At 41.6% G+C, this 26538-nt stretch overlaps 1 protein-coding gene across 13 annotated transcripts in view; it reads right to left on the reverse strand.

The window, feature by feature from the left end:
* Positions 1–26538, reverse strand: part of PTK2 (protein tyrosine kinase 2) — a 4250095-nt gene that overhangs the window by 476503 nt on the left and 3747054 nt on the right. For all 13 annotated transcript variants that reach the window (XM_044067250.1, XM_044067257.1, XM_044067247.1 and 10 more), the window contains one exon: positions 4515–4646. In XM_044067250.1, the coding sequence (XP_043923185.1) occupies positions 4515–4646 (132 nt within the window). The remainder of the gene's footprint in view (positions 1–4514; positions 4647–26538) is intronic.

A 26538-nucleotide genomic window follows, 5' to 3' on the forward strand; every position in this document is an offset into this window, starting at 1 on the left:
CGTCTAGATACGGAAACACCTGGAATCCTTGATGCCTCAGGTGAGCCGTGACCACTGCCATACATTTGGTGAACACCCTGGGGGCTGTGGTGAGACCAAAGGGCAGAGCTCTGAACTGATAATGACTGGCCCCCAGCCGGAAGCGAAGATATCTTCTGGAAAGTCTGTCCATCTTTATATGGTAGTACGCGTCCTGAAGATCTATAGAGCACATCAAATTGCCCTGACCCAGAAAGGGTAGAATGGACTGTAGCGTGACCATCTGAAACTTCGTTCTTTGTACAGACCTGTTTAGTCTGCTGAGATCCAGAATTGGTCTCCAGTCCCCTGTCGTTTTTGGTGCTAAAAAGAACCTTGAGTAAGTTACGGATCCATGCTGGTCTACTGGGACTTCCTGGATGGCTCTTTTTTCTAGCAGTTTTGAAACTTCTATTACTGCTTGCTCCCTCAGATTGGGTGGAACATCTGGGAGGGTCTTCCTTGACTGCAAGGGGGGGTTGAAGGAAGGGAATTTTGTAACCTCCGGATCTAACGGACCGTACCCATCTATCTTGTGTTAAACTTCGCCAGGCTTTTGGGTACAGCGAAAGTCTTCCCCCGACTGCCTCCAGAGATGAGCAGCCGGGCAACCCTTCAGGGATGCTGAAAGGGCTTATCAGAGAAGGATTCTCTGTTGCCCTGGTTCTGTAGACCCCCTCTGCCATGAGGGCGGCATCCATTATTATTGTTTCCCCCTCTGCCTCTGGAGGAAAAATCACTATGTGTGTCAGGCAAGGCTCCCTGAGATTTACGGAACCACATCTTTCCACTCTTCTGACCCTTGGGGTATGGTCTAGAGGGAGTGGAAAAACAGACTCCCATGACAGAGAGAGTCATGCCTTCTTGCTCACACCTAGTCAAAGTGTCTTTCACCTGTGGTCCAAAAAGAAAGGAACCATCAAAGGGAGTGTTGGTGAAGGACGCTCGAAAGGGTTCCGCAAAGTTACACAGCCGCATCCATGCATGCTTCCTAAGGGCCACCCCGGTACCTGTGGCTCTACTCTCCCCATTGGCTGCATAAGAAATGAGCCTCATGGAGGAGTTAACAGAATTAAGCGTCGCTAGCTGGGAAGCTACCCTGGCTTGTGCTCCCTCAGCTGTTGGATCTTGGAGGGTATCTCCAAGCTCTTTAAGGAGAACCCTTTGAAGGCGAAGAAAATGACACAAGTAGTTCAGTGACCTCATAGAGAAGGTCGCTGAAGTTAACATTCGCTTCCCATATCTGTCCATCGTCCTAGACTCCTTGTTAGGGGGATGGACAGACTAAGAGATCTCCGCTAACTCTTTTTTTGTGGCTGCTGCTACCACCATAGCATCAACAGGGACACCTTTCGTAAGGAACTGCTTATCCTGGGGTGCTGTAATAAATTTACCAGGTCTCCTCGGAGTTGGTTCCACTGTATCCGGAGCTGACCAACCCTTTCCAGCCACCATTGTCATAAGTGGATTGAAAGGCGGAAACATCCAGGAGGTGGAAGGTCGGGAACCGAAGGCATCCAGAAATACAGACTCATCCTCAGAAGGAGCTAGGGGATTCCAGTTCCCCCACTGCTTGAGCATTTCCAGGATGTCCAAAAAGGAAACATCCTCAGAGGGGGATCTCGGGGACCCTTCTGATTCATCTAAGACTGTATCAGAAGTGACAGTCTCAGGGGAGTCAATGTGCTTCCTCTTGCACTTCTTCTTCCGAGGGGGCTCCTCTGAGAGATCGGGGAGGCCTCGGAAGAAGAGGAAGCACCCAATGGGGTGGCCTGGAGCATCAGTTCCCTACGCTTGGGCCTGGAGGAGGAGCAGAGGTTGGCACAGGTACTATAGGGGATGGAGCCAGTGGGGCTGATAGTGAAGCTGACTCACTGGCCAGCACACTCTGCATGACATCGAAGGCGTCCCTGCCACAATGCAGAGAAAGCTCTGGTTCTGAAGAAATAGGAATCTTTCTCCGCACCGAGGGAGACGGCACTGAGGCCGATGTAGGAGCCGAGCTCACCTGCGCCGAAGCTCCGAGGGGGAGAACGGGGTCGGACAAGGGTCCGATGCCACTCGCGCCCTCGGAGCCGACGAGGGAGCCCCGGTGCCCAGATCCCTCAATAGATGGCACCACCGAGGGAATCGGAGCCGATGTCAGAACCGAAGGAGAGTGTTATCGGAGCGGACGGTTCCACTACTCGAACCCCAACGAACTCCGGCTCCGAACTCACTGGAGTCGGAGGAGGAACATCGAGAGAAGTGGACGGAGCCGATACCTGTTGAGGAGGGCTGGGCAACTTGTGTAGTGTCTGTGACTTCAGCAACGTACTGACCACTCTCTCCACATCGTGATCCGATAGCCTAGAGGACAGAGAGGAGTGAGAGGATCGGTGACTGGGCTCGCTCTGAAGTAAAGGAGACCGAGGAGCCGAATGCACCATTTCAAGTGAGGGGGACCTTAGCCTCTTGTAGCTCCGCGACGGCTCTGAAGCCTCTGATGGAGCCGACGGGGAGACTGTCTTGTCGGTGCCAGCTGGAACCGACGTGGAAGGTAAACCCTGACCCGAAGACGGCTCCGAACTTGGAGCCGATGGCTTAGTGGGTTTAGGGGATTTCACAGGCTGTGAGCTCTTGGCCGGTGTATCCTGGGGTTTTAACAGACCCCTAAGGATAAGCTTATTCTTACGCTCCTGCAGGACTCTTGGACTAAAGGCATGGCAGACAGAACAAGAGTCCTGCAGTTGCACAGCGCCTAAACAATAGACGCAAGAAGTGTGCCCATCTGTCAGATACAATTTCTGACAGCATAAGTCACACTTCTTGAACCCAAAAACCTTGGATTCCTTTGACAGTCTTGAAAGTAAGAAAAAACAATTATAACAATAACAACCAGAAGCCAAATACAGTCTCTACAAAAAACACACTACTATAAGGACTATAGCTAAAGGTTTTTTTTAATTTTTTTAGAGAATAGGAAAGCCTCTAACTGAAACGGCTAGCCTATAAGAGAAAGGTAGAAGGAAAAGCCTCTAACTTAAACGGCTAACCTGACAAGAAGAGGTAGGGGGGAGGGGTGGGGGAGAACTCTCCAAGTTAAACGAGTTCTACAAGAAAAAAGAGGGATACTACAAGCTAACTATCACAACACAAGACTATCATTAACAATAAAAAACTAGAAGGGTTGAAATCTAGTGAAGAAAGTTATACAAAAAACTTTATATAAGCCTGAGCCATAAAAACAACACCTCGCAGCTGAAGCGGCAAACGAGATCTGGGTAGCTATCACTAGGCATTATGGGATAAGGGTAGCCTCGAGCCAGTAAACAGCTCTCGAGCTATTGAAGATGGCCGAGTTGGAGCCGAGGATCGGCTCCGATCCCCAACCAGCAAGAACGAAGGCGAGATAGACAACTTAACATGTAGATTTACATTGTAATTATCAAGTTCCTACCCCACAAGAGCGGAATCTAACTCTGAGGAATTTTTTTCTTCAGATTCCCACTGAAGAGTTATCCTTTTCTGATACTATTACCAAAATAGAAGAGTTATTCCACCGGCAGCAAGAAGAAATACCAGAATCCCAGGAAAGATATTATGACTTACTATAAGTGGATTTTTCTCAGCTTACATTTCTCTTGTTTTGCCAGCATTAGAGGATGCTTTCTTTGCAACCAGTATTTTGCCTGACAGTCAGCCACCTGCCCTCAAGAAGTCTGTTAAATTACATCAGGTTCCTCAGACTCACAAATTTCTTTTTCCAACCACAGATCAGTCTCTATACTGATTTCTCTGTCACAAAAAATCTGCACATCTTTTGACAACTTAATCCTATTGCTTCAGACAAAGATAGAAAAGCCTTTTTAAATACCTTTATTAAGTTATCACTTAAACATCGGGATTTTTCATACAAAATACATCATGATCAAGACCTTGGAACAAATATGACTGACTGTATCCCGTTATTGCCATATAAATCAATTGGCACAGTACATCAATCAAAAAAATTACCTTCAATACTACACCAGTTTGAACCTGGGGGCTCCAGAAAGATCAAATTTGAATAAATGCCAAATTACGCAAATATATCTTCTTAATTTCTAACACAATGTGCTGAAATAATTACACATTTCCTCCTAACCGAACTAAACAAAATGGTCATACTTGGTTCCTGCCTACAAGAAAGAAAGACTGAATCACCTCCCGTCAACAGCTTTTTTTAACTTTGCATTCATCAATTTTGCAGGCAGAGTATTATACAGGCACCAAAACCTAGAGGGTATAACAATAAATTGTGACCTGCAGTTCCAAGCAGACTTGCTTGGATATTCACAGTTGCAGTTAGTACCATGTGGCTCTAAAAAAATCAATAATCCTTTCCTCCTTTATTCCATGAGTATCTATATGCTACATATGGGAATATAAGAAATCAAAATTTCTAAATAAATAAAGCACCACAAAATTTACTTTATTCCCTTGTAATCCAACACTTAATTGCAAGGTTCACTTACCAAAAATCTTTCCTCTTTCTCCAGCCAACGCTGATCTTCCTCCATTTCTTGTTGTTGGCGTATCAACTTCTCCTCTATCACATGGGTTGGTAATGCCTGTCCCATTCCTCGCATGTCCAAATGTCCTGATTCCTAACACAAAAGAAAGCACATTTCAAGTCCTCAGGCTTGGTTCACAATGCCTAAATATACTGGTCAAGTTTGACACACATTTTTCTTCTTTCAGATTATGATATCCAAAAATGCCAGTAGCCTGTATCACTATGCAAAGAATACTTGATTTGAAAGGAGGTAACATAATTTTACACACAAGGACCAAAACACAGGCTGACACATGAAATTTAAAAGTAACATCTAAAGGGCACATAGAGACAACATGCAATATGAGGTTTGTATCATATTTTAAATTTTACCCCTTCCTCATTGCTATTAATATACTTCACATAGTGCTAACTTCAATTCAAAAATCATCTCAAAGACCGTTATAAATCTAATTCAGATGAGATCCCTTTACTATAATATTTAAAACAAAAACATTTAAAATGCGACTACTGTACTTAGATTATGACTTTATCAAAAGGTTTTATGTATGATCACAATGATCTGATAGTGGGATTCAACACTGAGGTGCTGTAAATGACTCTCACAATCTGTTTGTTTTTAAATGAGTAGCTTAATGTAATTTTGAGGCCGCGGTGGTGCAGAGGTTAGCGTTGTCACTTCAAAGCAAGAGGTTCTCCCATTCGATTCTAGGCTGGAGCGCCTTGTGTGTGGAGTCTGCATGCCCTCCCTGTAGTCGAACGATGTTTAAAGACATGCAGGTAGGTGTGTGAGTGAAAGGGTGTGCCTTCTTTGAAGGTTGGGTGTCAGGCTGGCAACTCAGCACCGTAAAAATCCACTGCCAATCATTAGCATACTGGAGTTCCGCTGTGGCAATCCCTAACCGGGAAAAGCCGAAAGACTTTTTAGCTTAATGTAATTTTGATGCGTTTGCATAACTGCCAACTTACTTTTCATATCAGTCTTTCAGTATAGCCAAGTTATACCAACTGAACTACAACCAGTCTCTCTACAAATCCCTCAGGACTAATGTTCAGATTTGAGTTCATCGCTGTCTGCACCTACTGTAATGTTCTTTGACCTCTTCAACCATCTTACAGAAAACAGAGATGCATTTCTGCATGTCTTCGTTGGGCAACTACTGCATCAAACTAGTATAATAATTGATCATCTTCTTCTTTGCATTTTCTAGCATGATCAGCCATCAGTCTTACCCCAGCTGATTCCAGCCATGGAAAAAAACACCATATTGAATGCTCAAATCTTTAAATCCCTTGCCCAACAAAATGGTAATGGCCACAACTTATTCTCAAACCCTGGTTGTAGACAATTGCACTGACAGTGGACTAGCTCAGATGTGTTCCACAACACTAAAATTAAAAACAGGCTTCCCTCAAGCAAAATAAAGAAGTTAATACATCATAACCACGGATCCTGAGAAGCAACTGCCCCAACTGATTGCAGTTAATCTATTTGTGGTGACTGGACCAGCCCATACAGAACATAGAGGATTATGAGCAGGTTGCCAATCATAACCAGCTTTTTGTGTGTTCAAAACACATCTCGAGAGTGAAGCTCGAGAGGTGAATCTTGGAATCCATGTAGAGAACATATGACTATGGGTTATGATCAGAGACCCAATCATAATCCTTTGTCGTGCACAAAGCTTTATTTGATCCATGTACTACTAATTACAGAACAAGAAAAGTGACAAGTGTTTTTCTGGTTTTTCAAGCTGTAGTGCACTTAGCAAGTGCTGTCAGAAAGACAATGCTTAAAATGTTACTTATGTTTATTTTCACCTTGTCATGCCTCTTAACTCTCAAGATTTTTGCAAAATGCCCAGACTTTTGCATCATATGTTTGGTCTGTTCCTCATAAAATTTGTGGTTTTATGGCAAATCACTAAAGGCTGAGTCACTAAATAATGACATACATTTGAGTTTCAGACTTCATATCCTTCAGAAAATGCAGGCCAACAAAAAACCTGTTATTCTGTTTTTATCTTCCCTCTGTCATTTGCTAGTCAGCACTGGCATATTTGACTACCTAGTGTGAGACCTGACCTTAACATGTCAAGCAGGGTGTGCTTAGCATTTGCTAAGACTGGGTATTACTCTACAGCAGTGCTTAACTGATTTGTCTTTTTCCAGATACTGGAGCGTAATCACATCACTCTGTGTACTACATGATGTTTATGCATGAACCCAGTGAAGAAAGTGAACAAGAAAGCACAAAAAAATTCATCTCTCAAACGCCAGCAGAGGGAAGTAAAACATTGAAACAGTAGTCTTTACAGACACCTGTATTACAAAACAGAAAGTACAGTTGTGTAAAATCTTACCATAAAGGTATATGTCCCTCTCTTCACTGTTGCAGTATTCATAACATTAGGGATCCCCTACCTAGGGTAGCCTGACATCTAGCCAGTATACCAAAGCCTTAGGTTGCTTTAAGGTATGCCGTATGTCACACGTATGATCCTCACATAGCGTAGGGCATAAAGGTGACATCTGGATGTGCCATCCTCAGAACTGAGAGCCCCAGTAGGAATGCCAGCCCAAAGAAAACCAACATGTAACTAGTACATCCAGAATAGAAATGGACCAGGGGGAGGAGTGAATACTACAACGGTGAAGAGAAGGACATCTACCATTAGAGCAAGATTTCACACAACTGTACTATGTCCTTCCATTTCACTGTTGCAGTATTCATAACATTAAGGAAGAGTGCCAATGCTCAGGAAGAAACATGGGAGGAGGAAGGACCAGCACAGCTCTCTAGGGAGCCATGAAGGATGGCCCTAGCAAAACCAGCTCTAGCTCTGGAAATTCCATACAATTTGTAGTGCTTGGTAAAAGTACACACACAAGTCCAGGTAGCTGCCTCAAGAATACAGTCAGTATCCAAACCCTTGAAAAAGGCACCAGAAGTCGTCACAGTTATAGTAGATTGAGCCTTTACAGAAAAAAGGAAGGCTCTTACCATGAAAAGAATAACAAAAAGAAATCCAAGAAGAAATAGCTTGCTTGGATACAGCTAATCCCAAAGACCTGGAATGTAAGAATACAAACAGATGAACATATTTCCTAATAGTCTCAGTATTATCCAAATAAAATCTGAGTTGTCTATGCACATCCATCGTGTGCAGCACCTTCTCACTAGCAGATTGTGGAGAAGGGAAAATGTATGCAAATGAGTAGACTGATTAAGGGACAGCTTACATACCAATCTGGACATAAAGAAGGATTAGTACGCAAAAACACCCTGTCCTTATGTAACACCAAAAAAGGAGAACAAGCCATAAGGACTTGAAGCTCAGACACCCATCTGGCAGAAGTAAGGGCTAAAAAAAGAACAGTCTTCCAAGATCAATGCTGCATGGAAGCTGAAGCTACAGGCTCAAAAGGAGCCAGAGTCAATTTCTCCAAAACAACATTAAGATTCCAGGGAGAAGGGACAGGTTTCCTGGAAGGCCTAATATGGAGGACGGCTTTAAGGAATTGTTTAGCTTCAAACCTAGAAGTTAAAGGAGGAGATAAAGGTAGGCAAGCAAAGATAGCTGATAAGAAGGCCTTAACAGAAGAATAAGCCAACCTAGCATTGAGCAATTCACACAGATAAGAGAACCAAAGGAATATCAATAGAAAATGGATCCAAGGTTACAAGAAAGACACCAAACAGAAAACCTCTTCCATTTAGAAAAGTAAGATTTCCTGGTATAGGGTTTCCATGCCTCCTGCAAGACCCTAAGGACATCCTCAGAGAAAAGATGTCTATGTGGAATCAAATTCCTACCACCCACAGAGTCAGCTGAAGAGTGGACAGGTGGGGATGAATGAGAGATCCCTTGTCTTGTGTGAATAGGTCCACCCTGTGAGGTAATGTGATGACTGCCCTTGGCTAAATGCAGAAGAGGAGGGAACCAATGCTGTCTTGGCCAAAAGGGAGTCACCAGCAAGATTTTGGGGGTGTCCTGTTGAATTCTGAGGACTTTTGAAATGAGGGAAAGGGGAGGGAATGCATAAAGAAACGGGCGTCCACCTTCCACATCAGAGGAGCTGGGGCTCTGGCACACAACAGAGGAAGCTGTCTGTTCCGAGGGGATTCAAACAGATCTATTTGAGGAGTACCCCAGTGGTGGAGAATGTCCAGGAACTCATCCCTGTGAAACATCCATTCATGGGAATGAGTTAAGAACCTACTCAGAGTGTCTGCCACAATGTTTTGACCTGCAGAATGTAAACTGCCTGAAGAGTCACTTGATACTGGACAGCAAGATCCCATAAAAGGAGTGGCAACCTGGACAGATAAGATAAGATGCTGCTCCCCTGTTTGTTTACATACATCACTGTAGCATTGTCTGTAAACACCTTGAGAGGTCCCAGGGAGATAAGAGGATGAAAAGCCTGAAGAGCTATCAGAAGGGCTCTCATCTTTTAGACAGTGATGTGCTCCTTCAGTTGAAGAGGAGACCAGACCTCCCCCCCCCTGCATCATTAGGGAGCCAAAAGCAGCTCCCCATCCCATGTCTGAAGCGTCTGTGAACACTCGAGAGAAGGAAAAGGGGGATGAAATGGAAGCCCTGGATTTAAGGACAACTACTGGATCCACCAGTGGAATTCCTTCTTGAGCCAAGGTAGAAGAGGAACTACAAATTCTAGGGAATCAGCATGCTGAAGCCAAACTGACTATAGAAGCCACTGAAACTTCCTCATGTGAAGTCTGGCCAGAGGGAGCATAAGTACGGTGGATGCCATGAAACTCAGAGCTCTCAGAAACCCCCTGGCTGTAATGGAAGCCAGAGGAAGAAGAGTTTGAAAGAAGGAGATGAGGGTCACGGCCTTGAGAGGAGGCAGGGATGCCAGTAAAGTCACAGTCTGAATCCTGTAACCCAGAAAAACATGGTCCTGAGAAGGAGTCAGAGAAGACTTTTTCAAGTTTATTGTAAACCCAAGGCTCTGAAGAACAGAGATGGCAAAATGGAGATTTTGCAACAGGATCTCTGGAGAGGATGCCTGAAACAGCAGATCATCCAAGTAGGGAAATACATGGATCTCCTGAAGCCTACAAAAAGCAATCACAGGAGCAAGGTATTTGGTGAATACTCCTGGGGCAGTAGAAAGGCCAAAGAGCAAAGCAGAGAACTGAAAATGTCAGGAAGCAAAAGAGAAACAAAAACTTCCTGAAAAGGGGATGGATCAGAATATGGAGATAAACATCCTTGAGATCCAGAGACACAACATAAGCTTGAAGAAGCAAAACGGAAACAAAGTCTGAAGGGACAACATTCAAAAAGTGGGTACTTTCAGAAGAGAATTTAGATGAGAGAGGTCTAGAAATGGTCTCCAAGTACTCTCCTTTCTGGGTACTAGAAACATCCTGGAGTAAAGCCCTCTCCCCCTTTGGGACACAGGCACCTCTTGAATAGTACCCTGCATCAAAAGGTCCCGAAGCACCTCTGGGGAAAAAGGAGAGCTGTTCCCGAGGGGGCTGAGGAATACCCATAAAAAGAGAAAGGGATTTTCAAACCATGAAATACCCATGGCAAATAATGGACAGAACCCAAGAATCATAAGTAATCTTTAGCCAAACAGGAAAGGGGGGGGGGTGAAGAGAAAGAGGAAAGTGGCTGGGAAAAATAGGATAGGTGGAAACCTTCTTACCTAGCCTTTCCATGGTTATGCTGTCTTTATCAGAGGGCAGTAACTTGGGTGAAGGAAGCAATTGAGAGGGCTTGTCAGAGGCTACAGACATCACTAAGGGGTCAGTAGTAGGACACTTGTACAAAGATTTACAGTGCTCAGCCACCCTATCAGGTTGCTTGGGAGCAAGGGTATGAGAATGTGGAGCTTTAGAGGCATTGGAAAACGCATCCAACAAAGCAGCCAAAACAGAAGGAACAGCAGAAGGGTTAGGAGATTCCATCTGCAGCAACTCATAGTACCTCTTATGAATCTCACAGACCTGAGCACAATTCCATTTGAAGGACTCCATCATCCTGGAGATTGTATTCCCAAAAGAAATCTCTTCAAATGGAGTATAAAGACTGGTGGATTCCTCTTCCTCTGACCCACAGGCCAAAGGAGAAGGAACATGAGAACAGTAAGCAAGGGGTTCCTCATCAGAATCAAACTCCTCTTCACAGGAATCCTGTTCCCTGGGTCTTTTAAGGGAAGTAAAGGACCAAGGGGGAACTAGAAGTGAAACACCCTTTCAATGCCATCAAAGCAATAAACAAACCCTGAGTAAAGGCTGTGGATCCTTAGGGGCAGGAGAAACTTGTTTAGTTTTCTGTTTTTTCTTTAATGGGAAGTCTGCCTTATACAACTCGGAAGGCTCTGACTAAGGACAACATTCAATAACAGTAGTAAGGACTTCTTCTCTGACTAAATTCTGAGGAACACCCCTACGACCCTAAAAATGATCAACAGTGGTTCCCCCGAACATCCGAAATGGACGTCTACAAAGCCTCCTCAGACATGCTTAAAGCTAGATCCCTGCTGGCCTCCAGACTGGTAATGGCAGAGGAATCAGACAACAAAGCCGGGCAAACATCTGGACATTCACTCACCTCAGGAAAAACGTCTGGCAGAGTCTGAACAGTGGAAGATTCCAGCCTAGTCCTCTTGGCCTTTTTCTTCCCTGAGGGCAGTCCCTCGGTGTGGGAAGGTCCCTCCACAGTATTTTTTGCAAACAGTGCAAGTTGCTGATTCTCAAGATACAGCACCAAAGAAGAAGAAAGTCTACTTTGCAAAATATTAGGTACAAAAGCCTGACAAGATGGAATAGGATGTATGGTCTTGCAAGGTACCAAGGCAAAGCACACACTGTTCGTGGCAGTCTTTATGTTGCCCAAACTGGCATTTATCCTTCTTGGATGACATGAAACCCCACAAGCAACAAAAAAGACAAGTAAAAAAGGAACCCCAACGGCGCATTTATCTGCAATAGCTCTGTGAAACCAGCTACGGAATGTAGGCTTTCAGACTGATAATCAAGAGATGGCATTTGGACTGGCAGAAAAGATGTTCTGAGGATGGTACATCTGGACAATGCATTATGCTACGTGAGGAGCATAGGTGTGATGTATGGCACACCTTAAAGCAACCTAAGGCTTTGGTACACTGGCTGGACATCTGGCTGCTCAAGGCAGGAGATTCCTAATGTTATGAATATTGCAACAGTGAACTGTAAGGACATCTGCTATTTATGAAATTTTCTCTCTTGGAATTAAGTTGTACTATCTTTTAGTTCTCCACTGTATGGTGCTGTATTGAATTTGTACTATGCATCACATTTGTAATGCTTATGTTTATTGTTTGTCACACAATATACTATATATGTACTCTATAATACTTGTACTTTGTTTGTGGAGCTTTTCTCCCTGAGCCTCCACTGAGAAAGGGCTCTCTCTGGCCCAGTGGACTATCCTGGTAAACAAATGCAAATAAATAGATAAATAAGTTATTTTCCGAGCATGTTTGTGCATATGTTTCACTTTAAAGTCACAAATGAAACAGCTACTGACTGCAAACAAACTACATCCCATTTTATTTTTTTATAAACAAGAAACATCTTTATTGAATTATTACAAATGACATAAGCAATCATACGTTTATATAAAGGAAAACAAACCATACTGACATTTTCAGTTGCAAACATTATATACCCTTACAATCTTCTATACATTGTCAGTATAATCTTCTCTATATTGTCAGTTAAACATTACATAAGGTCATTCAACATTCAGTTCCTGCCTTCCCTTAAACCTCATTCCTCCTCCAAAACATCATTCTGCATGTACTGTTCCCACAATTCCAATTTTTTTTATGTATTTCGCTACTACCCTTTTTCTAAAGATCCTGCTACCAGAACTTTTCTCTCGGTCACTACATTCACTGCTTCTAGAATGGTTGGTTTAGACTATGATATCCATTTTCTAGTAATTGCTTTTTTGGCAACCACCAGAATTAAACTCAGCAAGTCTTTAATATGTCTAGGCAATTCCAATTCTGTATCACAGCTCAAAAAATCATTTCCTTAGTTACACCAATTTGCTCACCCAGTATTTCCTGAAAGAGTAGTCTGCAGGGGAATTTTTAAAGTCTGCCATCTCATTACACTCCCAAAAATATGCTCCCAATTACCTCTTTCTTCTCCATCACACCTCTAACATTTGCAAGCCTACCTAATGAAAAAATCCTGGAGTTTTTTGGGATATAAAAATACATATGCAAACATCTCCAAGCAAGATTCCTCAATTTTCTAGACTTTGTTGCATATTTGGGAGCCATACAAATATTTCTCCATTGTTGCTTTGTGAATTGTTTATCCAGCCTCTCTTCCCAATCCTTTCCAACCTCCTCTGATTGACTGCTATAGTTATCATGAAATATTTTATATGCTCTACTAACTATCTTTTTTTAACAGCAGCTTCTGTTCTAGATTCTACTAAAAGCTATACCAGTGCTGGTATTTCACTTTGGATTCTCTTATTCCTTTCTCTTTGCCTATATTTGGAAATCAATTCTTGATAGGAAAGGCAATCTCTAGCCTGCAGTCCAAATAAATTCTTGGCCTATTCTTATTCTATTAGCTTTCCCTCTCTAATTATTTGCTCCAAATACCTTGGTTACTTTGACAGTTTTCTCTGGTAAATTTCAGACGCCTCTTGCCTATTATCTGCACCCCTAATTGCAGTCATCCCTATCAGCAGAATCGCATTTCTCCATTTCTGTGTTGGCTTAGTTCTTGGAAAACTTTCTGCTACTTTATGAATATCATATTCTGTATTGTTATTGTTTTTCTGCTTAAGAATCTGCATCAAAAATCAGTCTTTCCTTATTTCTTGAGCTTCCCCCGTTTCATCATCCTCCCTTTCCACTTTGAATTATAGGATTCTGCTTGTGCTACGTATAGCAGCTTTAACTGTGTAGTTCTGAAAAAAACTTCAAATTAGGTAAGTCCAAAACCTTGTTACTTTTGAAGGATCAGCTTGACTCTTCCTCTTCTCTTCCCAGATAAAATCTTTCAAATTTTAAATGCTATCCACAACTTCCCCTCTGGTTGCTAAAAATATGCCTGTCCTGTGTATAAAACTAAAGGGACTAAACACGGTTTCACTGCTTGTAGTATCTCATTATTGATATCCATAAAACAGAGCTTCCAATTTCTCATTTTTGTATTATCTTTTGTTTAGTATCTTCCAACATATCCTTAGCTGCCATAACAGAATCATTTTTTAAACCCATAGTCCTAATTACTTCAATTTATCGTGTCTCCACAAATCTGTGCATTGCTGAAGCAAATAATGTGTTGGTACTAGTTTACAGCTATTGCCTTTGTTTTATCTTCATTAATTTTGTATCCCAAAAAAACCTGAAACTGTCTCAGAATGTTCTACAACACTGAACTGTCATTTTCTGGTTTTATCAGGTACAAAATTATATCTACAAATAAAGCCAACTTTTCTTGATTATCATACCAATTATACAGTAACCACTGAAATTTCTGAACCTGCTAGAGAGAATCCGGAAACACAGAGACTGAATGGCCGAAAGATCATACTTACATATACTAAGCACAATTATATCCCTGAATTTCTGATTTATTTTCTTTGACAGTGTTTCTAAATATAATGCAAATAACAAAGGGGAAAGAGGACACTCCTGTCTGGCTACTCTTCTCAAACAAAACTGATCAGAGAGGAATCCTCCACTTTAAGTTTTGCCTCTGATCCCTGTAATATATCATCCTAATCAATCTTACTATTTTATCAAAGAATGCAAAAGCTTCCGCTAACCTACTCGTATAATCCCAGCTTACTCTATCAAATGCTTTATCTGTATCAAAACCCACCAACAACGGTGGTATTTTCTTACACTCTGCTTCCCTCTGGTTCAATGTTCTATTAATGTTATCAAATGTTTGGGTCCCCTTCACAAAACCGCATTGATCCATATCTATCAATTTTGGCATCACCTTTGCCATTCTTTTAGCCATTATAGAAATAAACACTTTATAATCATGGTTTAGAATCAAAATGGTCCTATATGAAGCTGGATCTGATGGGTCTTTACCATCTTTAGGTATTACAGCCACCAGAGCTTTCTTCCAGGATGTTGGTGCTTCTTATCCTTTTAAAATACTATCAAACAAAACCTTCCGTACCTTTATCACTTTCTTCCCTCCTAGCTACCAAACTTCCATAGGGCTACCATCTGTTCCTGGAGACTTTCCTACAGATTGGTTATACATTACCATTTTTATCTGATCTCCTCCTGTCCTGTTAGTAATTGAGCCTTATTTACTTCTAACATTGGTATATTTAATTCTTTCATAAACATTTCCATTTGACTTTTTCTTGATTTCTACACTTCTCCACTTTAAACAGATATTCATAACATTTCTGAAACATTTTTAAAACTTCTACACGATCTCTAGTTATTTTCTTTGTTATAGGAGTTTGGCAATAACCCTTTCTACTTTTTGTTCCCTGAGCAGTTGTGCTACAAGCTTTTGTGCTCTGGAATCATCATCAAAAACAGCTGGTTAACAGCAATCTTTCTAAATTCATACATATTATCGAGGTAGTTCCTTATTTTTTCTTTAGCACTCTGAAGTTGTGCCTCTTCTTGTTTTGTGAGATTTCCCCTATTTTGCAATACGTTAACCCTTGTAAGCATCTCTAAATAATTCTTGTTACTTCTTAACCATATCTCTCTTACTTTTATTTCTAACCTATTTTTAAATGGTAACCATTTGAGAGACTGAATGTCCGAAATAATGGACTTACAGTGGATATAAAAAGTGTACATACCCCTGTTAAACTGCCAGGTTTTTGTGATATAAATGAGACCACAATAAATGATTTCAAAACTTTTCCCACCTTTAATGTGACCTATAACCTGTACAATTCGATTGAAAAACAAATCTATTAGGAGAAAAATATAAAAATATATAAAACATACAATAAGCTGGTTGCACAAGTGTGTGCACCCTTAAACTAATACTTTGATGAAGAACATTTTGATTTAATTACGGCATTCAGTCTTCTTGGGTAGCAGTCTATCAGCATGGCACATCTTGACTTGGTAATATTTGCTCACTCTTCCTTGCAAAAGTGCTCGAAATCTGTCAGATTGCGAGGGCATCTCTTGTGTACAGCCCTCTTCAGGTCACTCCACATATTTTCTATTGGATTTAGGTCTGGGCTCTGGCTGGGCCATTCCAAAACTTTGATTTTTTTTTCTGGCAAAGCCATTCTTTTGTTGATATGGATGTATGCTTGGGGTCATTGTCAAGTTGAAAGGTGAAATTCCTCTTCATCTTCAGCTTTCTAGCAGACGCCTGAAGGTTTTGGGCCAAAAGTGACTGGTATGTGGAACTGTTCATATTTCCCTCCAGCTTGACTGAAGACCCAGTTCCAGCTGAAGCAAAGCATGATACTGCCACCACCATGCTTCACTGTGGGGATGGTGTTCTTTTGGTGATCCGAAGTGTTGTTTCTGCACCGAACGTACCTTTTGGAATTGTGGCCAAAGAGTTCAACATTGGTCTCATCAGCCCATAACATATTTTCCCACATGTTTTTGGGAGATTTAATACATTGTTTTGCAAATTTTAGCCGGGCCTGGATGTTTTTCTGTGTAAGAAAAGGCTTCCATCTTGCAACCCTACCCCACAGCCCAGACGTATGGAGAATACGGGAGATTGTTGTCACATATAGTACACAACTAGTACTTGCCAGAAATTCCTTCAGTGTTGCTGTAGGTCTCTTGGCAGCCTCTCTGACCAGTTTTCATTTTGTCTTTTCATCAATTTTGGAGGGAAGTCCAGTTCTTTCCAAATTCACTGTTGCCCACATTTTCTCCAGTTTTTGATGACTGTCTTCACTGTGTTCCATGGTATATCCAATGCTGTGGACATTTTTTGTACCCTTCTCCTGACTGATACTTTTCAACAATGAGATCCCTTTGATGCTTTGTAAGCTCTCTGCGAACCATGGCTTTTTCTGTAGCAGGCAACTGAGTAAATGTCAGGAAAATCCTACCAGGACAGCTGAACTTTATTTGGGGTTAATCAGAGTCTCTTTAATTGATGGCAGGTGTGTACCCAAGAAGACTGAATGTTGTAATTAAATCAAAAGGTTAACAAAGTATTAGTTTAGGGGTGTGCACACTTATGCAACCAGCTTACTGTACGTTTTTTATTTTTTATATTTTTCCCCTAACAGATTTGTTTGTTTTTCAAATGAATTGTACAGGTTATAGGTCATGTTAAAGGTGGGAAATGTTTTGAAATGATTCATTGTGATCTCATTTTTTAAATCACAAAACCTGCCACTTTAACAGGGTGTGTACACTTTTTATATCCACTGTACATATTCTAAGTTCGAGATGACAGTTTTTGGAATACTCCCTTTTCTCTGAGGTATGTTAATCTTGGAATTGGTATATAAAAGTTTAGGGGGTATGGGGTGGGTGCCTGGTGGACTGCCCCCCTCCCCCCGTAAAAGACTTTTTAAGGAGAAGAGTGATTTTTATAATTTGCTCTTTTCCTGTATTTTCAGTCTTTCTTTTTTCAGCTTGTTGGCATTTGGCATTTCGAGTGCAGACATTTCAACAGGGGGTCTTTTTAAATTCCACTTTCATTTTATCCCAATTTCTAGCTATGTTTTCTGAAAAAAAAATCTATCTTCTCTAATAACTCCAGAATAATTGCCACTATCCATTCCTTACATTATTTTCTGTTTAACAGATAGGTGTGGAAGAGCCAATGTCTCATTTTTCTTTTATTACTCTGCATTTTTATTTTAGTTTAGTTATTACTGGCATATGATCTAAAACATTTACTAGATGTGTATCAAAACTTTCAATTAAATGCACATGTTCCTGTGAAATATAATTTCTGTCTAGCCTAGCACAGTTTTTGGACCTTGGAGAATAATATCTACATTTTCTCTGAGCACCTACTACTGAATTCACATCTTCCATATCAAATATTTTCATAAATGTCTTCACAAATCTATCATCCTTTGTTATATTTTTTTCCTTCTGGGTCCCCAGATACATCCTCACTGTTGTAAATTACATTCAAGTCCTAACCTACAAGTAATATTTTCTGCTGAAAGCTGATTTCTCCCAGAATATTCTTAAGCTCCACTGTAGCAGTTTTAGGTGGAATATAAATACATGCCAGAGTAAGTAGACATGTACTACTAAAAAATCTAACACTATTATCTTTTTTCTTCTTATTCCATCACTATTGGAGATACTTTAGCAATTAATATAAGTGCTCCCCTTTTCCTCTGTACCAGATATTGTATTGAATAACCATCGTGAAATCCTTTATTATATTCACATTGTTGGTTCTTTACAAATGCATCTCCTGCTCACAACTATTTGTACCCTGCATTTTTAATATAGTTCACTATTCTTTCTTTTTTGCATATGCCCGTGAGACCATTCACATTCAAAACTAATACTGAAAGTATTGTCATCACAATAAGAAGTTATTATTCCCCCTGCTAAGTATAATGGCTTTTTTGAAATGTCTAGTTTCAGTTTTTGTGTTACATGCATATACTGTTTGTCAGGTTGAACTTTTATACAGTTGTTTCTTGTAATATCCATTGGAACCTATGTCACATCTTACAAGACTTTTTGTTTTAATGAAAACCCTCAAGCAAAAAAAAAAAAAAAAAAATGCACACCCAGAACCTATTAACCTAATACAAACACAGAAAACTATGTACATCTTCAAATAATGAAGTTTAACCTTTCTAATAGGAGCAATTGTCCCAGAGTGACAGCTACACTCGCAAGCTTGAAATGACCTTTAATGAAGGTTATCCATGCTATGATGCATGGTACAGCATGTGCTTCTACTTATACTAAGTACTGTCTATTTTTCTCTTATCTTTATTCCTTTCCTAAATGTAGAAAATAATTTGAATGCTTTCAGAAAACATTATCTTTTAGCCATTGAAAGAAAATTATATTGTTTTTATTGCCCTTATCAGTTTGCCTCCATTGAAACATGAGAGCCAGATACTCAGTTGCCTTCAGCCACAAGCTTCTCGTGTTGCACTGTGAATATTTCAATTTTAAGTTTTACTTGTGCATAGCAAATAAATGTTCACAGTGTACCATGAGAAGCTTGTGGCTGAAGGCAACTGTGTATCTGGTTCTCATGTTTTTGTGGAGACAAACTGATAAGGGCAATAAAAACAGAATATAATTTTCTGTCAATGGCTAAAAAAGATAATGTTTTCTGAAAGCCTTCCAGTTGTTTTCTATATCTGGGAAAGGAATAAAGGCAACAGAAAACCAGGATTTCTTGTCTTTTTACACTGCAGTGCATACAGTATAAGTCATGTTGTATAATAATACTGTTAAGAATAAAAACTGCTTTACTTATAGTCACCTCTTTCCTTTCTCCTCCCCTCTCCTTAATGTTCTTCCAAACAATCAGGGATTTAGGATTTTTTTCTTCGAGGTAAGTAATCTTGGAGTGATCCTTGATGTTCTTGCTTCCACCAACTAAAGAATATCCCCCATACTGGTCAACTTATTCATTCTAAGAAGCTAACAGTGGTTACGCAAGGCTTGGTTATTTCTTTCCTGCAGTACTACAATGCCTTTTACTTGATCCTTTCTGATATTGAACATGACAGGCTGAAGCAGGTACACAACTGGGCGACAAGGCTTCTTATAAGGCCTTCCAGATGTAACTACTTCACTCAAATCCTTGGTTTTCTAAATTGGCTTCCAGTTAAGTATCAAATCAATGGTAAAGTCGTCCTGCTCATGGTGTTAAAATCCCAACAGCAGCAGGATCCTGAGTTGTTGGCGCCCTCCCAGACATCTTAAGCTTTCTGCTCAGCAGGCCTAGCAATTCCTACACTTAAGTTTCATTCATCTAAACTCAGATTTTCCCTTCCTTTTCAATGACCTATGGAATTTACATCCAGTGCAGTTCTGTAAGGGAACTTCTTTACATTAACTTAAGAGGTGCTTAAGACTTACTAATTTCGTAGTGCATTTTGGGACTCATTTTATTTTATTTTTTTAATTTAAATAGTGTTTTTTTAATCTATCTACATCATCATTGGCTGGTTGGTTGATCTTTAGCTAGACTTATAATTGTATGTGATGTGTTTCATGTTTGCCTACTGTAATGCAAATGATTACACTCAAAGATTTATTGATTGACTTGGTTAACCAATACACTATAACAATAACATACATTAAAGGATGACTAAGCATTTTACAACAGTACAAGATTTAAACAGACAATGGCTGCTGTGTTTGATTTCATACTGTGCTTTCTTAATCTGAAATTGGGACAGAAACTAATCAGGCATGCATACATCTGATATGAATATAACGTTTTTTAACTGGAATATTAAGAGTAATCACTATTCCACTGTCTAATTTCAGGCAAATCTTGAAAATTGAGCATCGCTCACTCTTCATCTCTAGTAATTTGTTACTTTTCATGCCACCCTGTGTCAAATATTGTTGAATACTTAATTAGCCATGGTGTCCCATAGTTAGGGAAACAGAACAGAATGCAAAACCAACCCTAGTCTCCCCTACTATCTCTCTCTCTCTCTGTGTATATATATATATATATATATATATATATATATATATATATATGTGTGTGTGTGTGTGTGTGTGTGTGCAATCCATAACAGCCATTTGTTGAGAGCTCTCTTGCTGTCTTTATCAGTCATAAGTGCCTCCTGTGGTTAGTAGGATTCCAGCATTATAGGTCTGAGATTTTCTAGTCATGGAACCTGCTGTAACTTTCATTTCTTCTTATAAATTCTTTTGTCACTACTGTCAATAATGGCAACAGGTCACCCTTGTGCGTATTCCAGCCCCACCAATGCCACATCTTACCAAAAGCAGGGCAGACAATAGCCGTATTCTCCATAGCTACAGCTGATTCAAAACCCCATTCAACTCCCTGTTAGACACATCCAAGAAATTCCCCTCCAACAACCATGTTTCCCTATACACTATTTTGCTGACAGGGCTGTTTAAGTATACTGTAGCCTACTTTTACAGAAATATTTATAAGGTACTTCCACTCAAATATTTTGAGCCTTTGAGGCTGCTGCATATTTAGGGAGCAGACAAAACTGATTTAATTTATACTGGTCTACCTCTACTTCCAACACATTCAACTACATATAGCTGTCAGAAAAAAATACCTCTTTGTATAGGTTCATAGGTAGGTACTAGGCTATCTGCCCAAAGGCATTTATAAGCCTAGCTGGAATGTGTTGGCTTTCGCCACCCCCTTAGATTAGTTCCCTGTGCCTCTGTCCAGCAGAGCCACTGAAGTGATCCCTGGGGTAAACTTTCTGTTTCCGATCCACTCGTCAAGGTTTCTCTTGAAGAGTGTTAGTGAGGAGCTCTGCCTAATGTAGACTGGAATCTTGTTCCAGAGCATGGGAAGTCTCTGGAACAGGAATTTATCCCTCCAGCATGTCCTATTTATTGTTGTGGTGAGGTTTAGATCTTTAAAGCGTGGCTCGAGGGGATATGGTTTTCTTTAGGTGGAGCATGTCCATCAATTCTGGGTTGGACATGGCCTTGTATGTCAGGCAGAGATTACCTCTGACTAGGCAGTATGCGACTAAGTACAGCTGGAGTTTCTTCAGTCGACTTGCATAGGGCATCTGTTTGAGGCCAGTGATCCTCTTGGTGAGGTACTTCTGTGGTCTTTCCAACTGTTGCAGGTGTCTTGTAAATTACATCCCAAATGGGGAGTTGTACTCAATGATGGGTCTGATGAGTGATGCACAGAGGGGCACAATGACCTCTTTTGATCTGGATGCAAACCCTTTTGAGATTAGGTGGGTCACATAGAAGGATTTTCTAACCACTTTGGCAATGTGATTATCAAAGGAGAGATTACTATCTACTTGGGTCCCCAAATCCCTTATTACATCTTCCGTATTTAGGGGGCTACCACCTATGTGGTAGTTTCTGGGTACTTTGTTTTTTTCCAAAGGGAATGACTATGCACATTTTGGCATTTAGCTTGAGGCCACAGTTTTGACACCAGGCATCTGTCTCAGTGAGACCCTTTTGGAGGATGTCTGTGTCAATTATAGCCCCTAGTTTGCAGTCATCTGCGAACTTGGTCAGCCATAGTCCTCCTGTTCTTGCCTGTACCTCTGAGAAATATATGCCGAACAGGAGGGGTCCTAGGACTGAGCCCTGGGGAATGCCACTTGTAACCGGCTTAGAGTCAGACCTAGCTCCCGCAACTCTTACCATGTGGGTTCTGTCCATGAGCCAGCTGGCAACCCATCTCATGATGTAGGGATTTATGTTCAGGCTGGTGAGCTTGTCTATAATACCAAAATAGGGAATGGTGTCAAAGGCATTTGCTAGGTCTAGGTAGGCTGTGTGGACCACCTTTCCCTCATCTATAGCCTTGGTAACTGTCTCAAAGAAGTCCACCAGCTTTAGGAGGCATGATCTGCACTTAACAAAGCCGAGCTGGGTAGGGGTCCAGTGTTTGGAGGTTCCCAATGTCTCTTTTAATGAGATCCATGATGATGCACTCCATAGCCTTGCAGACCAAGCTAATCAGTCTTATAGGGTAATAGTTCCCGGGATCTGTTGTGGCTCCACCTTTGTGAAGTGGAATAACCGTTGCTGTGCTCCACTCTATGGGCACGTAGCCTGTGGAGAGGCTGAGTTTGAGCAGTGTGTTTAGGTGAGGGGTTAGTTCACCTTTAAGCTCGTGTACGAAGCAGCCTGGGACACCGTCCGGTCATATTGATGCTGTGTTTTTGGCTTTGGAGAGGGCTGTTTTAACCTGAGTGTCTGTGATTTCAGGGGCACTACATTCTTCTGGTATGGTTATGGGCCCTTTTGGGGTGGGAAGGGGGTGAAGTTTGCACTGAACCTGTCTGCCAGGATGTTGGCAATATTGGTCGGTTCAGTGTATTATGTGCCATTCTGCACTAATTCTGAGCAGATCTGAGAATTGCCACTTAGATTCTTGACATAACTAAAGAATGCCTTGTGGTTATCTTTGGAGTCCTTGGCAATTTTTCTTTCGAAGCTAGCCTTGGATGATTTTATGAGGGATCGTAGTTTCTTGCTGATACTTATCAGAGATGTCTTCCCTTCTTGGGATTTTACTCTTTTTTTTTTTTTTTTGTACTAGTTTCCTCCTTCCATTGTATAGCTTGTTTATGGCACTGGGCCACCAGACGGGTTTCCTTTTCTTGGAGGAGTGAGTCGTGGTTTTGCTTGGGATAGCACGATCCATGCAGTCTTGTAGGTGCCTGTAGAGTGCATTAGTAAAGGATTTTGCAGCTTGGGCAGTGTTATCCTTTAGCATGGGGGATTTGAAACTTTCCACCTCGGTCTTAAGTAACGTGAAGTTTACTTTTGAAAAGTTTTTCACGGTGGTTTCTTTGAGGGGGTGGAGGCAGAATGTGGATATCCAGAGTGATTAGTTTATGGTCAGATCTAACCAGCGAGGGGTTGACCTCCGGTGTGGAACACCGGTCGCCCATGTTGGTGATGACCAGGTCCAATATGTTGTCACCTCTGGTGGGGGTGCTGACCAGTTGATCCAGGGTGTTTGAATTTATAAATTCTAGGAAATGTTGGGCAAGGGCGTTAGTACTTGAGTAGTTCTTCCAGTTAATGTTTGGGTAATTGAAATCACCCAATATCAGGGTGTTTGGTAGGACCTTTATGTTTCCCAGTGTTTCCAGAAAAGCAGAATGGGGGTGATCTGTAACAAGCTACAATTTGAATTGCAGTTCTGCCCATTGTTAGTTGCACATGGATGATCTCTGAAGCATCGTGCTGTGCCACTAACCTGGAGGTGAGGTTATCCTTGATGAATATGGATACGCCCCCACCTTTTGTATTTCGGTCCGGGTGTTGTGGCCGAAATGTATGGTATGAGTTATAGCCTGGTAGTGCTGGGGTGCTCTCTGAAGCCTTAAACCAGGTTTCTGTTACTGCACATATATCGATTTTCTCCACACTGAGGAGTGCCTCAAGTGCATGCATTTTGAGGTTTAGACTTCTGGCATTGAGTAACATTACCCTCATTTTTTTGTTACTTGTGCTATTTACAGCGGTGGGTTTGTCTTTTGAGCCTTGCCTAAAAAAGGCACTATGGGGGTGGCAAGAGCCTTGGCTAGTATTCGAAAGCCTAAGGGTGACAGGTGCAAGCCTTCTCTAGCGAAGCAGTGTGGCTTGTCAAGCATGTCATCCCAGGCTGACAGACACTGGATCCCCTTTGAATGAGACCAGAAGCTTAGCCAATTGTTGAAATTTATCATTTTTTTCTTTATAAAGTGGTATCATTCCTGGTGACGGCAGAATGCTACTCAGGGTCAGGTTCATACCGGCCTGGGCTACGTGATCAGAGAGCTCTTCCATGTCTCTTTTCATGTAGTCCAGGGAGGTATGGCTCAGGTCATTCACACCAACATGGACAATGACAGAGTCATATTTGTACTTGTTCTGGAGTGACCTAAGTGCTTGTGTTATGTGGCGGATCCTGGCACCCAACAGGGAGCTAACAGTAACCTTCTCCTTGTTCAGCCTAGTAAGTGGGACGTCAGTGTGCCTGACTATAGAGTCACCTGTTACTAGTGTGTTGGGTATGTTATTTTGCCTTAAGGACTATGATTGCATGGCACACTGGTTTTGCGAAGTATGTGTTTCATGGTTTGTGTCGGGGGTGGAGGTTGCTTGGATGTTTGCTTTGGAGGTCTCTGTTGCTTTTACAGATTTTTATTTACAGCCTCTAAGTATGCTTTTGTGTATTTATGTGTGTTTTTTGCCGGTGCTGGTTTCATAAGTCTATGTGAGACTGGTGGTGTGATGCAAGTAATTCCCTTCTCCTCTTGACTGTCTGGTCCAGTCTTGGGTTGAGAGAGCTGAGCATCCAGTTTGGCTGTATAATTGTATCTCTCGCATGTATTAGTGTTTGGTGGCAGGAGGAGAGGATTGTCTGTGTACATGAGGCAATTGTAACATTGCCTCAAAATGCCCAGATTCACCAGTTGGACCAGAGAGCACACCTGAAATTGCCCTTTGGAAATGCCTGGAGAGGTACAGTGAGCTGTTTTACTGATTGGCTGGTAAGGTCAAATAGAGAGCCTTGTCCTTCTGTACAGTATAGGGGGGGGAGTCTAGTGCTAAGGTTTATTAGTGCTCGCTATGAGTTTTGAGCAAGTGCCGGGCTGAGAAGTGAATGGTTTGAATGCTTAAGTTGAAAGTTTGTCTAGTTCTAAGGGAAAAATTGAAGAGTGGACTTTGTGGAGCCGGGAATAGTTATAGCCTAACTAACCGGCGCTGCCCGGTGTGCAAAACTGCGCTAATGTGGGTTTTATGGCAGGGAAATGAAAGAGATAGAAATTAGCCCAAAATGGCCAATAAACTACTAATTTCTGGGCTGAAACCACTCTCCAGGGACAAATAGGCTGCTCAAAGCTCCCCTCTCACAGGTGAACAGAGAAACTTCCTTCTAGCCAAGTAAGGTATGGGCAAACAGAGAAAAGTACAGTTTTGTACCTACCATAAATGTAGATGTTCAAGTGTATACACTGCTGCAGTCATTACACTTGGGTTATCCTGCCATCAGGCGGTTCCCCAGTTGGCCTGAGTTCCAAAGTCTTGGTCCGGCGTCGGTTGCTGTCGCCTCCTCCCTGACGTCAGTGCGACAGGGGTATATAAGATGCAGCCGACGCCATTTTCTTCAGTTTTTCTTGCCCCAGATGTCAGGTGCCTCTAAATAGGTAGGCAATTCAAACTGCTAATAAAACATACATAAGAAAAGCAAACAACTTACAGCTACCAGCAAATACTCCCCATAGGTAGTAAAGGGTAGAAGACATAGGTACGTACCAGCAAGTAAGAGGGGAAGGAGGGAGGGTAACCTGAACTGCAGCAGTGTATACACTCGAACATCTACATTTATGGTAGGTACAAAACTGTACTATGTTCATCGTGTTACACTGCTGCAGTCATTACACTTGGGGTAGAATCCCAAAGCTGAGGTAGGGCGGCTGGTTCTATAAGGCATTAGGGGTGGCTATAAGGCCCTGCAGCACTGCAGTGGCGAAGCCAGCTCTGGATTTAGAGTATAGAGGCAGATGGTAATGCTTGGTGAAGGTATGTACAGAACTCCAAGTTGCTGCTTCCAAAATATCCTTGGTAGGTACTCCTCTGAGGTAGGCAGTTGAAGTTACTGTTGCCCTGGTGGAGTGAGATCTAATGCTGCTAGGTACAGGTTTCCCATGGTGTGTATAGTAGAAACGTATACAATGTCCTATCCATTTTGAAATAGTCTGTTTTGAAATGGCTTTTCCCTGCGGTCCTGCAGCATATGCTTCCAATAATTGCTCAGATTTTCTGAAAGCTTTGGTTTTGTCCAAGTAGAAGCGTAACTGCCTGTGAATGTCCAAAGAATGCAGTAGTCTCTCCCCTTTATTCTGTGGGTTTGGAAAAAAAGTTGGCAAGTGAATAGTTTGGTTTAGAGCAACACTGGATACCACCTTTGGTACAAACGTAGGGTTAGTTCTTAAAGACACTCTGTCCTGGTGGAAAATGAGGAAAGGTTCCACTGCCATTAGTGCCTGTAATTCTGAAACTCTTCGTGCTGATGTTATTGCCAGGAGCAGAACAGTTTTCCAAGAGATATATTTTAATTCTGCTGTGTTAGCTGGCTCAAAAGGAGGTAAAGTTCATTTTTCCAAAACAAAGTTGAGGTCCCAAGTTGGAGTAGGTGCTCTACGGGGCGGTCTTATATTTTTAGCCCTTCTGAGGTACTGTTTTAGCAAAGGATTAGAGAAAATTGGTGGATCCGTGTTGTAATGAGCAGAGACGGCAGAGGCATGGATCTTGATGGATGAGAAGGAGAGGCCTTTGTCCAGCATCTCAGTTAAGTATTGTAG

Source organism: Protopterus annectens, chromosome 3.part1 (assembly GCF_019279795.1).
Source record: "Protopterus annectens isolate FY-2018-M chromosome 3.part1, PAN1.0, whole genome shotgun sequence".
Classification (NCBI taxonomy): Eukaryota; Metazoa; Chordata; order Ceratodontiformes; family Protopteridae; genus Protopterus; species Protopterus annectens.